The 13,511-nt window shown below is 39.9% G+C and overlaps 2 protein-coding genes across 6 annotated transcripts in view; both read right to left on the bottom strand.

Moving 5' to 3' along the window:
- The window catches only part of CSRNP3 (cysteine-serine-rich nuclear protein 3), a 110,175-nt gene extending 109,738 nt beyond the window's left edge, over positions 1 to 437 (bottom strand). Inside the window, exon 1 of the mRNA XM_014954263.1 lies at positions 307 to 437. The gene's annotated coding sequence lies outside the window, so the exon portion shown is untranslated. The remainder of the gene's footprint in view (positions 1 to 306) is intronic.
- Positions 438 to 2,629: 2,192 nt separating this feature from the next.
- Positions 2,630 to 13,511, bottom strand: part of LOC106895130 (sodium channel protein type 2 subunit alpha) — an 81,906-nt gene continuing 71,024 nt past the window's right edge. For 4 of the 5 annotated variants that reach the window (XM_014954257.1, XM_014954258.1, XM_014954255.1 and 1 more), the window contains 5 exons: positions 10,756 to 10,809; positions 9,556 to 9,693; positions 8,381 to 8,485; positions 7,067 to 7,337; positions 2,630 to 5,966 (listed from right to left, as the gene is read on the bottom strand). In XM_014954257.1, the coding sequence (XP_014809743.1) occupies positions 4,771 to 5,966; positions 7,067 to 7,337; positions 8,381 to 8,485; positions 9,556 to 9,693; positions 10,756 to 10,809 (1,764 nt within the window). In that variant the 3' untranslated portion in view covers positions 2,630 to 4,770. The remainder of the gene's footprint in view (positions 5,967 to 7,066; positions 7,338 to 8,380; positions 8,486 to 9,555; positions 9,694 to 10,755; positions 10,810 to 13,511) is intronic. The other variant, XM_014954256.1, reaches the window with a different exon arrangement.

Here is a 13,511-nt window from a genome sequence, read left to right as displayed (position 1 = left end):
CAGCGGAGGGCCCCGCAAGCGGCGCTTCCCGAGCTCCGGGGATGGCTGGCACCGACCGGCTCCCGAAGGCCGCTGCCCCCCCGCTCCACGCCACCCTCACCTGCCGCCGGGCCGCGGCCGCCGCCTCCCCGGGCCGCCCTCAGTAGCCGTTGGGCCGGTGCCGTCGCGCGCCACCTCCCCTCGCCAACCGCTGGGCCGGGGCCTCCGCCGAGCCGAGCCGCGCCCGCCTCCCGCCCGCAGCTCTCTGTCCGCCCCGGGGAACCAGCAGCCCTCGGCCTGCCCTCCCTTCTCCGGTGCTCCCCTTACCTGTCCCCGGCGGCTGCAGAAGCGGGCGGGTCCCGGAGCCCCCGATGGCGCCCGGGCTCGGAGCGGGCCCTCGCTACCTGCCCGCCCAGGAGACAGCCCCCAGCCGCCGCTCCATACCGCGCCGTGCTCGCCGTCCGAGCGGAGGAGGGGGCGGCGCTGGCCGTAGGCGCAGGGCGCGGAGCGGCCGGGGAGCGGCGCTGTGCCGTGGGGATGCCGCGCAGCACTCGGCCGCCGGAGCCGCGTCGCCGGGCAGCGGCCGGTTTGGGCCGGTGGCCTCACCGGCGGCACCCCTTCCCGCAGCTCAGGGCCCCGGCGGGGCGGGAGGCACAAGGGGGCCCGGGGAGACCCTCCCGGAGCGCCCGCTGCGGCTCTGTGAACAGCGGCAAAGGGAAAGGCGGATGGGACTGCCGGAACCGCGGAGCTCGAGCGTAGCGCGGGGGGGGGAATGTCCCTCTGTAACCCCGAGGGTGAAACGCAGGAGGTGGCGATGATGAATTCACCTGTGCGTAATTGAGCTCCGGTGTGTCAGCAGGTGTCTTTATTTTCAAAATAAGGGGGGGAGGGGGAGGGAACCTAAGCGAAAATATACCTGCTTGTCTGGTTTGAGGTATTTATTTGTTTGGTTTTTTGGGGTTTTTTTTTTTTATTTCTATTAGTCTTTTGTTAAGTATAAATCCAGCATGCTGATGATCTTCTGAATGGTCTAATTCATACAAATATATTTACCTGCATCTTCTTTAATACCCTTCCCTCCACAAAACCTACCAGCCATACCTTTGGTCCTTTTATTACAAAATTTTGAAATTCTCACACATCTCTTCCTATTTCAGAGCCTACCCTGACTACTGTGACTACTGACTTGTCATAGGCAGAGGTAAAAAAATAGCTAATTGCAACACTGCAGCACCGCTGTACTGTATCAGTATAGAAATACTCATTTTTGGAGTAAACTGTCTCAACACACCATCCTGCTGCTCCATTTTGAAGTGTTTCTGCAGGTCTGGGGTCCACACCCAGAGCTCAGCCTTACAGATCACACACATGATCGCGTACAGCTGCTTTTCCTGATACTCTACAGAGATACATGTCTGCACATCTATAATGATTATTAGTTTGTGCATATTTTCCTTAGCTTTTCATTTGTTCAGTGTATTCTACCTTCAAGGCATTACTTTACAACTGTTGAAATTTCTAGAAATGTGATCGCCACCTAAAAATTTGGTTCTGCTGCTTTCAGTGTCACAAATGCTGTTTTATTCAGAACCCATTTTAGCATGTTTTACAGGATCAGAGATGATTTTGCAACAATACAAATGACATCTCATTGTAAAGCATTGAGAAGATTGTCATGTGGCACAGTCACAAGAAAGCCTAATGACAATTTCTTGTCCCGCAATTTTTCAGGAAACTGCTTTGCATCTCAAAGTACAGGAAAAAGAAATACTTTGATACCAGGCATTTTTCCAACATACTTTCCAAGAAACTCATGAGGGATTCAGTAAAGGGGAAATAGATTAGATCATTTATATGCCACGACTGACACAATAAATACTTATTTATATTATTCCTCCCAAAATTCATCTCAGTTCCGCTGCCACCACTCGTGCAATGCCTGTTGTACACCTACCTCCTGTATTCTGGTATCAGCCCGTCCATGGGCAGGTACGTGTGACTCGAGGTGTATACCAGCTCCCTGGCAGTGAAAAGTACTGTCTGTAAATTCACCAGAGAAGTTTAAAATTATAGTATTTTTCACATTATAATTGCATTCAGCACCCTAAGATTAAAAAAACCACAACCCTACAAATTGGATGCTTTACCAAAACTTCCAGTAAAGTTTCTACTGACTTCTACCCCTCATCTTAAGGAAAAATAGTAAGTTATAAATATTTTACCAATTATATAGTAAACAAAATTTTTCTTACAAGACAAAGATAAGTCTTCACTTCAAATGTAAAATATCATTGAAATTATACATACTGATTTGCAGCCTTAATAGCTAGGTAGTTTTTTTAACATCTGTTCTGTTACTTATCTCAGAATACCTGACATGAAAAAAGGGTTTAAGCATCATGTACCCGTAAACATTATCTTACTATAGAATAGTTTTAAATTGGATTAATGACCTGAAGAGTGTGAGTGTAAATCATATTAAAGATCTTTCTGAAAGCTTCAATTTTTTTACTTTTCACACATTTACTATTATTATGAGCTTTAATTATTAGGCCTTATTTCTAACATTTTATATATTCGTATTCTATTTTCATAGCACTCTTGATAGCCAATAGTTTGTAGTGATGAAAACAAAGACAGAACAATTAAATACAATAAAAAATGAAAGTCTTTATTCTTTTGGCTCAACTGTAATGTGGTTTACTGTTCTTTATGGTAATAGCATTTTCCTGCATGCAGTTCACCGACACACAAGTCAATATTTTTGTAAAAGGAGGAGTCAACATCGAATTTTAGTTTGTGTAAGAAACACAAAATGTCCTGATGTGATCAATTATACAAGTTTGCTATTTAATTCCTGTGGAAAAAAAAACATTGTGGATCCCATATTATATTTAGAACAGTTCTAGTGCAGCATGAATCAACAAGAATAAGAATAGTCTATGTAAACAAACACTGGTAAAGATTTCATGAATAAAAAGACTACCTTGAAACTTCTGATGCAGGCAGTGCTAGAATTTTAAACAAATCTTTCCCACCACATTTCAATTACAAGTTATATCTATTTGGAAGCAAGTGCATTTTGGACTCAGTTTGAAACTTATTTCACATTAAAATGTGTGCAAAAATACAGTACTAATAAAAAAGCAGAAACCTAAAGCTACCCCATTCTTTCCTTTGTTTCTTATTTTGTGAAGTTCTTGAATTAAAAAGTGCTATGGATAGAAAATAACAAAAGTGACAGTGACATCAACCTGAAGATAATTCTCATTTCTTATTTTATGTACAAAACGCTGAAAAATAAAATAAAATGGTATTTTTTACAATATTTATATTTGCTTAGAAAATTCTATCCATGTATTTTTCAACAGATTAAGCAGTTTGCAACATATCCTGTACAGTCTGACTATACACCGTACAGTAGTTACTTAAAATTTAGAATGCAAAGCAAGAAGCTCTTAAATAGCTGCAAACTATTGCTTGATGTCATGAAAGAATGATGACCAATTGAATAATTTGTTTCACTTAACCACTGAGATATGGCTTCCCATATTAGACTTCAACAGTGGAAGGAGTAAAATTACAGCAGCAAAGGCAAGATAAACATGCATCAGTGATAGCTTCCAAACTATCTATAATGGTACAGAATACTTCATATTAGCTGTTGAAAGCTTGCAAACTACACTTACTGTGGTACATATTTGATGCAATAAATATTGTGCACAGGTCATTATTTGTTTGCTCAAACATGCACCACGGGATAAAATAACTATTTACATAGACGGTACTTTTTTAATCAACACATACAATGTCAACCTTGCTGAGAGCAGAAGATGGCTAAACGATACTGCAGGGTGAAGCAGAACAACTTCATAATCCTTAAGTTTTGCGGGTTTTTGGTAAATTCAATTTTCCAAGTTCGGGTAAGCTGTATTCTACAGAAGAATGCTTAAAAATGGGCTCTTATGTCCCTCAGTAAATTTTTTATGCAGAGTTCGTTCAACTATAGTTAAATGACTTATGAAAAAATAAAACATCTGTTCTATTATTGTAGACTCTATGGGACTTTACAGGCACATTAAGATTTGTCTGGATGAGATACTAGATGGATACTGTTATTAAGCACCTCAAAATATAGAGCCACCCTGAAACATGGAAGTAGTCAGACTCTGCTGCTTTGTGCGACGTCATGTTTTTTCATGCATGAACTACAAGTGCAGCATGCCTTCATGCAAATCACTTCTGTCTGTACATTATAGAGAATCCGCGAGTAGAACACCTGGTTCTCATACCCCCTTCCCCAACATAAAACCCATTTACAAAAATAGTCACATATAATAGTAAACAACCTGTGAATTAAAAAATGATAAGTTCACCAACACTGATTTTTGTAAAAATATGGCAAATGTGGCTGTTGAAATGCAAACAGTGGATACAATTTTTGTACTGCGTGTTTTATGTTAAACACAGAGATTCATAGGTTCGCACCTTTTCTTTTAAACTGGTCCCTACAGTCTGATTGGCCAATTTATCTTCTCTTCAGCAGTGTCAGCTGGTAATGAAAACAACAACCTCCTGTCAAGATGTTACCCTGTTTTACAGAGTTGCAGTTTGATGACGAGGGGTCACTGTCTTGTTATAGGCACTGACCTTTTATATATATATATAATTATATATATATTTATATATGTAAAAACTGTCAGTTTGGCATGTACCTCCTACAGGAGTCCTGTTGACACAAATACATACTTTTTCAGGCTGTAAACAGTTTATCACAAACAGAATTCTGTGTTACTTTTTACTTTCCCTGCTGTCTTTACCTTTATCTTCTTTTTCTGATTTGTCTTTTTCATATTTATCCTTGTCTGGCTTTGTCACACTATCATATGAGGGTGGGGAGGTTGTGGATGGGGTCATATCTGTTTTTTCTGGAGTAGAGTTCTCATTTAGTTTATCCATAATCATATCTTCTTTCATGGGCAGATCATCCTCATCTTTACCTTTATCCTGATTAAATATACATGAAACTTTTTTGACTTTTTGCCTTAAAAGATGACGTCTGAAAGCACGCTGAATAATGACAGCAGATACTTCCTCCTGTTTTCGTTTTAATGTGGTTGTAATTGGTTCATAGGAGACTTTAGAAGGATTGGCTGCCATAAACCGATCTTCCATCTGTATTCTGAGGGCGTCCATCTCCCCACTTTCCCCCAAAACACGCTTCGTGAAAGCAAACAAGATGTCAAGGCAGTGAATTCTGTCGCCGCTTACCATGGGCAGATCCATTGCAATAAGCTGGACTTTGTTTGGTTTTGCTATAAGAAGAGGAGGATCTAAAGATGCTGCAAAATCTGATAGCTTACTGAACTCTATGAATTGTGTTGCATCGGGATCAAACTTCTCCCAAACTTCATAGAACATCTCAAAGTCATCCTCACTCAAGGGTTCAGCGCTTTCTTCAGTAGCAACACTGAAGTTCTCCAAAATCACAGCAATGTACATGTTCACCACTACCAGAAATGATATGATAATGTAGCTGACAAAGAAGAAAATCCCAACAGAAGGGTTGCCACAGTCGCCTTTCACAGAGCTCCCCGGATGATCTTTATGGGGGTCGCAGTCTGGCTCCCCACTGTTAAGAATTGGGGCCAGCAAACCATCCCAGCCAGCAGATGTGGTGATTTGAAAGAGGCAGATCATGCTGTTGCCAAACGTTTCAAAGTTGAACATGTCATCAATCCCAACTTCCCTCTTAACATAGGCAAAGTTGGACATGCCAAAGATGGCATAGATAAACATGACCAGGAAGAGCAGCAGACCAATGTTGAACAAAGCAGGAAGAGACATCATCAAAGCAAAAAGCAGAGTGCGGATTCCCTTGGCGCCTTTAATGAGACGCAGGATTCGACCGATTCTGGCGAGTCGGATCACTCGGAATAGCGTGGGGGAGACAAAATATTTCTCAATCATCTCGGCTAAGAACATACCTGTTGAAAAACAAATTAAATTAGTAAAGAATATTATACATTTTAAAAACACTGCTAAAGATTTATGCTACAAACATTGTAGAACTTTAAGAATAGGATATTTGAACAGATTTTAGAAATTAGCTGTTTTTATAGAACCTCTACAGTTTGGTATGCTTTGGTAACCCATAAGACCCCGTAGAAAAAACTGCATCAATGACATTTCTAAGTATTAATTGTATGACTATGTATGCAGAGACACAAATACACAACATCAATTTTTATTAGGATAAACTGGTTACTCGTGTGTGTAGACTAGCAAATGCTGAGACCAGAAGAATAGCTTTCTGTTTAACTGTAACAAAAATAATCTCAGTTAATCTGAAGAAAGATCATATTTACAGTAATATCAGAATATCATGTAATCAAGTTATGGTATTGAAAGAAAATTTGTGTGCTTGAAGAGAACTGCAACTCCTTAATCACACATGAAATAACTAATGAAACTTTAATATTAATAACACAACAATTCCAGACATAAACCAACTGATAACAAAAAGGCACCTTAGAACTAAGAGTAGAAGAATTGAACATTACATTATGTGCCTCAAAGCAGAAAAATAACTACATCCCATTTCCATACAAAAATGCCAAAACCATCCTGAGAAGTTAAAATGAAAGAATTTTTACTGAAGTTCTTTCAGGTTTTCTGTTCTAGATAAAGCAAAGATTAGTGGATCCATATGGTAGTCCCACATGGATTTTGCTCTTGGATTTTGGATTGCTTGACTCTTTTTCTGTAACTGCCACTGTTAATTTATATAAAAATCGCCTTTTATGTATGGGTTTGTTTCTATGCTGAGGAATTTCTACGGAAGTCAGAATAACGATCTAATTTCAACTAATAGAAAACAGAGACTGTATGAAATCTATTGCAGAAAAATTTCATACTGTTCATACTGTTCAGTTATTTTATGGATAATATGAAATCAGAAGAAAGAAAAATTTTGGGCAGATTTCTAGTGTCAGTGTTGAACCAAAATATACGTAGACTTTACATGCCAAAAATGTTTCAGTTTCCCACAGCATTAGCCATTTCATAAAAAATGAATGGTTCTTACCTACTATGGAGAGAATGACAACCACAAAATCAAAAATATTCCAGCCTATAGTAAAGTAGTAATGGCGAAGTGAAATCAATTTCAGGACACATTCTCCAGTGAAAAGTACAATAAACACCAGGTTAATCCAGTATAAAATGTTTTCCATGTCTTCACTCTGATCATCTGTTTCTACCATCATTGTGACCATGTTAAGGCAGATGAGTATCATGATACTGATATCAAATGCTTGTTTTGTTACGAAATCAAAGACCATGCCTTGGAATTTGTTCTAAGGGGGGGAAAAAATAAGATTCATTACAATATGCATTGGATAAAATTTCTTTTTTGAAATTGCTACATATTATTTAAATCAAGTATGAAGGGGCTTTCACGTCTTCCGTCAAGTCCTCAATTTGTATACATTTTCCAGTTTGTACATGTAAATACAAATTAAATAGAAATGCAAGTACTATGTTTATAAGCATTAAAGGGATGATTTCAAAATATACATGGTGCATTTTTTTAAAGTTGGAAAGGAGACTTTGCTGACCTCAACCAGTTCGCTGTGACCTTTTGTGACATAGACTACTAACTGAATGCTTAGTTGGCAAAATTTGAAAAAAACTAAGAGGGGATGGGGGGTGGGGTGAGCAGGCTGACAGTTAATAGCACTTCATTGGCAGAAAACCTGTAAAATTTTCAAGGTCTGAGTTCAGTGCTCTTCGTGCCACCAAAATAACCTCTAAAACTGTATCTTCCATTTTTCAGCTATAGAGAATTTACCAATGGCTGGACTGGCCACTGAGCAGGTTCTACAATCCTAAGTAGAACTGCAGAGCTAGAATGACTCTCTGCCCCAGCCAAACCCTGCTCTGTCATGCTGGGAGAGCACTGCTCAGGAGAGCAAACCATTCTATGGATTGTGTAACAGGAATGTGAGGGGCAAAAAGACTTTTTTCAGGCAATGATACAGTAATTTGCCCCAATACAGCAGTTTCTGAGTCTTCCTCAATGATTGAAAAAGCCTATGCCCTAAGGCATTCATGTATTTTGACAAATGCACTGCCACATGAAATTGTTCTAGTCAAACCAGTGTTTTGAAAAAATGTCACATAAAATGTCATTGCCATCAGCAGAGAGAAAATGAGGGGGAAAAAGGACAGTGAACAGTCTTCCATAATCAGACTACAAAAGAAAAAAAAATTCAGATGAATAAGACTTTTCTTCTATCACTTGTTTTTTTAGCTCACAACTTAATTCAGCCTAAGAAATAATTGAAATAGTCTCATTTTTAAATACATGTAAAATAACAGTAAAGATTTTTATTCTTACTGCTGGTCGAGGTATAGGCTTTTGTGGTTTCTTTGAACCCAGTTTTTTCATTGCATTGTAGTATTTCTTCTGTTCTTCTGTCATGAAAATGTCTTGACCTCCAAAGTAAACCAAAGAGACAAAAACTGGTTACAATCACGTATCTCTACTGATTACTTATAAAATAAAGATACTGAATAGTATTCTTATCTGTGGGTAAAGTTACACATAAAAATCTCCTTTTGTCATGATTATTAGTACTTTGGTACTGTACATATTCCACTCTTAATGTTTAGGATGTATTTTTGAGAGGTTCTTGAACTTGCATTGTTTGTGGTAGACCTCTGTTTTTCATTGGGGAGAGGGGAGGTACAGAGGAAAGAGACAGGCTTTTTCTTTGTTCTACTAAATTCCTTCACTTATTACAAACTAATAAAATATTCCAATCCCCTTCTCTTTTCTTTCCTCTAGAGTAAATTTTGGCAAAATTTCAGAACTGACATCCATGATACCAATGGAGAATTAGAAGGTATCCAGACAATCATATTTCTCAACCTCTTCTTCTCCCTCCACTGGGGCAGGACCTGAAGCAGGAAATCCTGGAACTACTACGTGGAACAAGTAGGAAACAAAAGCCAATTTCTCTCCATCTCAACCCGTTTCAGCACATGGATCCAACAGCTCCATGGATTCCACCACTCCAATAACACTTTGTGTAGCCAGATACTTTAGTTAAGTTCTGCAGCTGAAAGACTGATACTTTTTGAGGGAGTTGACAAAGTACAAAGACTAAAGAGTACAAATAAAGATAATAAAATGTTTATTACTAGAGTTCAGAAATCTAAACTGCTGAGCTCTGAGGCATGAAGGTAGTACAGCTAAGAGGTTTTATAGCTACATTTAGCTGTTTCAATGGTTAGCCTTCTTATGAGTATTATAAACTCCAGCCCCAAATTCACATCTTTACAAAGATGACATTGGATATTTCATTAACCATGGACAGACATATGTTGTCACTTGTCTATCAAACCCTCATAAAACCAAATTGTATGCTTTAATAATGTAATGTATTTAATATGCAAAGTACCTGTTCATTTATCATAGAATGAAAAAATAGTATATTATGAATAAAGTTATTGTGTGTGGACCAAAAATAAGCATTATTTTAGCTTTTCAGAAGAATGATGAATACTTATCTTCTTTTTCTGCTGGTTGAAATTGTCTATGATGACACCAATGAAAAGGTTCAAGGTAAAGAATGATCCAAAGATGATAAAGATGACAAAGTAAAGATACATGTACAGGTTATCTTCATACTTAGGCTGATCCAAAACCTGCAAAAAAGGCATAGAAACAAAGCCCTAGTTTGCCTGTGAGCACAGAATCAAATATCTACTGGATAGAATTTAGGGCTCACTCACTCTGATCTTTGCTTCTTATGATCAAGTTACTGCATATCCATCCCACTGATTTTCAATCTATGAAGTTACATTCTTGAAAAATAACTTTGCTATCATTTCATTTTTAAAAATTTAACTGGCCTATATGAGTGAGGCATACATACTGATGACACAATCGGTTTAAACTAGTATAGTACCATCTGTCTTCAGTCTATAGACAATCAGAAACACCAGCTTGTAAAGCTGCAAACTTTTCTGTATGTCTTGCAGGAGGCTCCTGATGTTGGCTTGTGGAGCTTTCACTGCTATAGGTACTTACGAAACTGCCCTGGATTATGGAAGAGATATATCCAAGCCATGTTTAGATAAAGTATATTTTCTTGGCACAGCTATGCACATTTACTATACCACAATAGGCATTCTGCTGTGAGTGTAGCTTGCCAAAAAAGCTAGAGCTTTACCAGTATAGTTTATTTAGTTGTCTACTTAGAACTAGAGGACAACTTGAACCAAGGGAGCAAAGGGAAGGCAAAAGGGCAAGAAAATGCACAGGCCGAGTTAAGAATAGGAACTGTGCCCTGAAGAAAGGAGTCAGGTGGCTTGCAGACGACAGTGAAAGTCTCAACTTTAAAAAAAGATCAATGTTACAGAAAATCATCTCTAAGCTGTGTATCGGTGTCTGTTTCCAAATGTAAATAATGTCTCAATGCACATAATGAGAGGAGGAAAAGGCATTTCATGGCAGTAGTTAAGTCTGCTGTGGAACTGAGGAAATCTGGTTCAACTGCACCATAGGGAACATGGAGTCCTTTAAGATTACTCTGCTTTCCTTGCCTCTTATATTTTTCCTATGATTTCCTTTTTTTTTTACCTACAAAACTATACTAACAACTTGTTCTCTCATTTTTATTGTTATTTCTGAACAATGTTAAAATTGCATTCTTAAATCTTGGAGCTCTACAGTCAAAACAAATAGAATCAAGGGACTATACTTACATTGCGAGAATCCACAGCTGCATACATGATATCCATCCATCCTTTAAATGTAGCCTGTAAACAGAATACTAGAGTTAACCTCATGATTCTTCTGGAAAATGGCATGTCAGAAACATTGTTTAAGAGCTGGAGACTAAGTGTCTTTAGGGCTCATCATAAACATGAGCAGAATGCAATGCTAATAGGTGATTCTAGCTTTCTATTACATGTTTTATTCATATATGAGAATTGCAAGCCAATTCTAATATCTGACTATGCAGGAGACAGCATCTATTAAGAACTTTTATCAATTATGAGTAAAATCTAATATAGAAATTATTTTCTGTGTATAAGCAAAGTAGGTGTACTTGATACAGATTCTACGCAGCTAAGGTGAATTAGGTTTGAATTATGTTTTTTCTTCTCATAGTCAGCATAGCGTCTATGCTTTGTATTATTTCTGTAAAGTCATGTATTTATCCCACACTTTTATAGTTCCAAACCAAGAAGCAAGAGACAAGATTTCTAAATAAAAGGGTTCTCAGCCCATTGCTCTGAGACATGTTTACTACACTGCAGCACACTTGAAGTCTTACAGAGATAAGGTGGGGGCTCCTGAGATAATAGAAGCCAACAGTGAAACACCAGTGCAATACCACAAAGGAATTACAGGGTGTTTCTCTAAGAAGGTGACATGGCTAACAGCCCAGCTGAAGTGCCTCTACACCAATGTACGCAGCACGGGCAACAAACAAGATGAGCTGGAAGCCACCATGCTGCTAGAAAGCTGTGACCTAGTTGCCATTACTGAAACTTGGTGGGATGAATCCCATGACTAGAGTGTGGCTATTGATGGCTACTGGCTGTTCATGAGGGACAGGCAAGGAAGGAGGGGTGGAGGCATTGCCTTCTACATCAAGAAATGGATAAAGTGCAAAGAGTTTCCTCTGAAGAATGGCCAAGAGCAAGTTAAAGGCTTATGTGTAAGAATAAGAGACCAAGGCAACAAAGGGAACTTTGTGGTTGATGTCTCCTACAGGCCGCCCAATTGAGGGGAACCTATTGACGAAGCCTTCTTATTCCAGCTGCAGAGGGCATCACACTCGCAGGCTCTCATTCTGCTGGGGAAATTCAACCACCCCAACACCTGCTAGAAAAATAGATGACGAGTTGTAGGCAATCAAGGAGGCTCCTGGAGTGCATGGAAGATAATTTCTTAAGCCAGATAGCAGACAGACCTATCAGAGGGGATGCGATGCTGGACCGGTTGGTCACCAACGCAAGTGAGCTAATTGGTGGCATCAAGATTGGAGGCACCTGGACTGCAGTGATCATGCACTGATGGAGTTCTCGGTCCTCAGAGTTATGGGTCAGGCAAAGAGTAAAGTCAAGACCCCAACTTTTAGGAAAGCAAAATTCCAGCTCTTTACGCAATTAGTTAATAGGACCCCCTGGGAAACTGTCCTAAGGGGCAAGGGAACAGAAGAGACCTGGCAGATTTTTAAGGATGCTTTCCATAAAGAGCAAGAGCTTTTGATCCCCAGGTAAAAGAAATCAGGAAAGGAGGTCAAAAGACTGGCATGGCTGAGTTGGGACCTGCTGGTCAAACTAAGGGGCAAGAAGGAAATGCATGGGCGGTGGAAGCAGGGACAGGTATTCTCTATATCTTGGACAGAGTATAGAGAAGCTGCCCGGTTGTGTAGGGATGGGGTCAGGAATGCCAAGGCACAGCTGGAGCTGAACTTGGCAAGGGACACAAAGAATGAGAAGGGCTTCTACAAGTACATCAACTGTAAAAGGAAGGTCAAAGAAAGCATCTCCCCTCCGATGAGCAAGACTGGCAAACTGGTAACAATGGACGAGGAAAAGGTTGAGGTACTTAACATATTTTTTGCCTGTCTTCATGGGTAACCTCTCTCCCCACACCTCTTGAGTGGATGGACTGCAAGGCAGGGACTGGAGGAGCAAAGTCCCTCCCACTGTAAAGAAGATCATGTTTGTGACCACCTGAGGAACCTGAACATATAGAAGTCTATGGGACCCAGATGTATCCTAGAGTCCTGAGGGAATTAGCTGGTGTAGTTACCAGGTCCCTCTCCATGATATTTGAAAAGTCACGGCAGTTGGCTGAAGCCCCTGGTGATTGGAAAAAGGGAAACGCTGCAGCCATTTTTAAAAAGGGTAAAAAGAAGGACTCTGGGAACTACTAATCTGTCAGCCTCACCTCTGTGCCTGGGAAGATCATGGAACAGATCCTCCTAGAAGCTATGTTAAGGCACATGGAAGACAGGGAGGTGGCTGGAGACAGCCAGCAGCACTTCACCTTAGGCAAGTCCTGCCTGACTAATCTAGCAGCCTTCTATTATTGCAGCATTATTCAGTATTTCAGTACATAAAGGGAGCTTATAAGAAAGGCAGGGACAAACTTTTTAGCAGGACCTGTTGTGATAGGAGAAAGGGTAATAGTTTGAAACTAAAAGAGGGTAGATTCAGAATAGATAAAATGAAGAAATTTTTTACAATGAGGGTGGCAAAACACTGGAACAGGTTGTCCAGAGAGATGGTCAATGCCGCATCCCTGGAAACATTCAAGGTCAGGTTGGTCAGGGCTCTGAGCAACCTGATCTAGTTGAAGATGTCCCTGCTAATCGCACGGGGGGGCGGAATTGGACTAGATGACCTTTAAAGATCCCTTCCAACCCAAACTATTCTATGAAAGAAACAATGAAAAATTACTTTTTCTTGTTACAAGTAAACAGCAGAGAAACAGAAACAGA

This window comes from Calidris pugnax, unplaced genomic scaffold (genome assembly GCF_001431845.1).
Source record: "Calidris pugnax isolate Ruff unplaced genomic scaffold, ASM143184v1 scaffold103, whole genome shotgun sequence".
In the NCBI taxonomy this organism is placed as follows: domain Eukaryota; kingdom Metazoa; phylum Chordata; class Aves; order Charadriiformes; family Scolopacidae; genus Calidris; species Calidris pugnax.
This window is presented reverse-complemented; position numbering and strand designations above follow the sequence as displayed.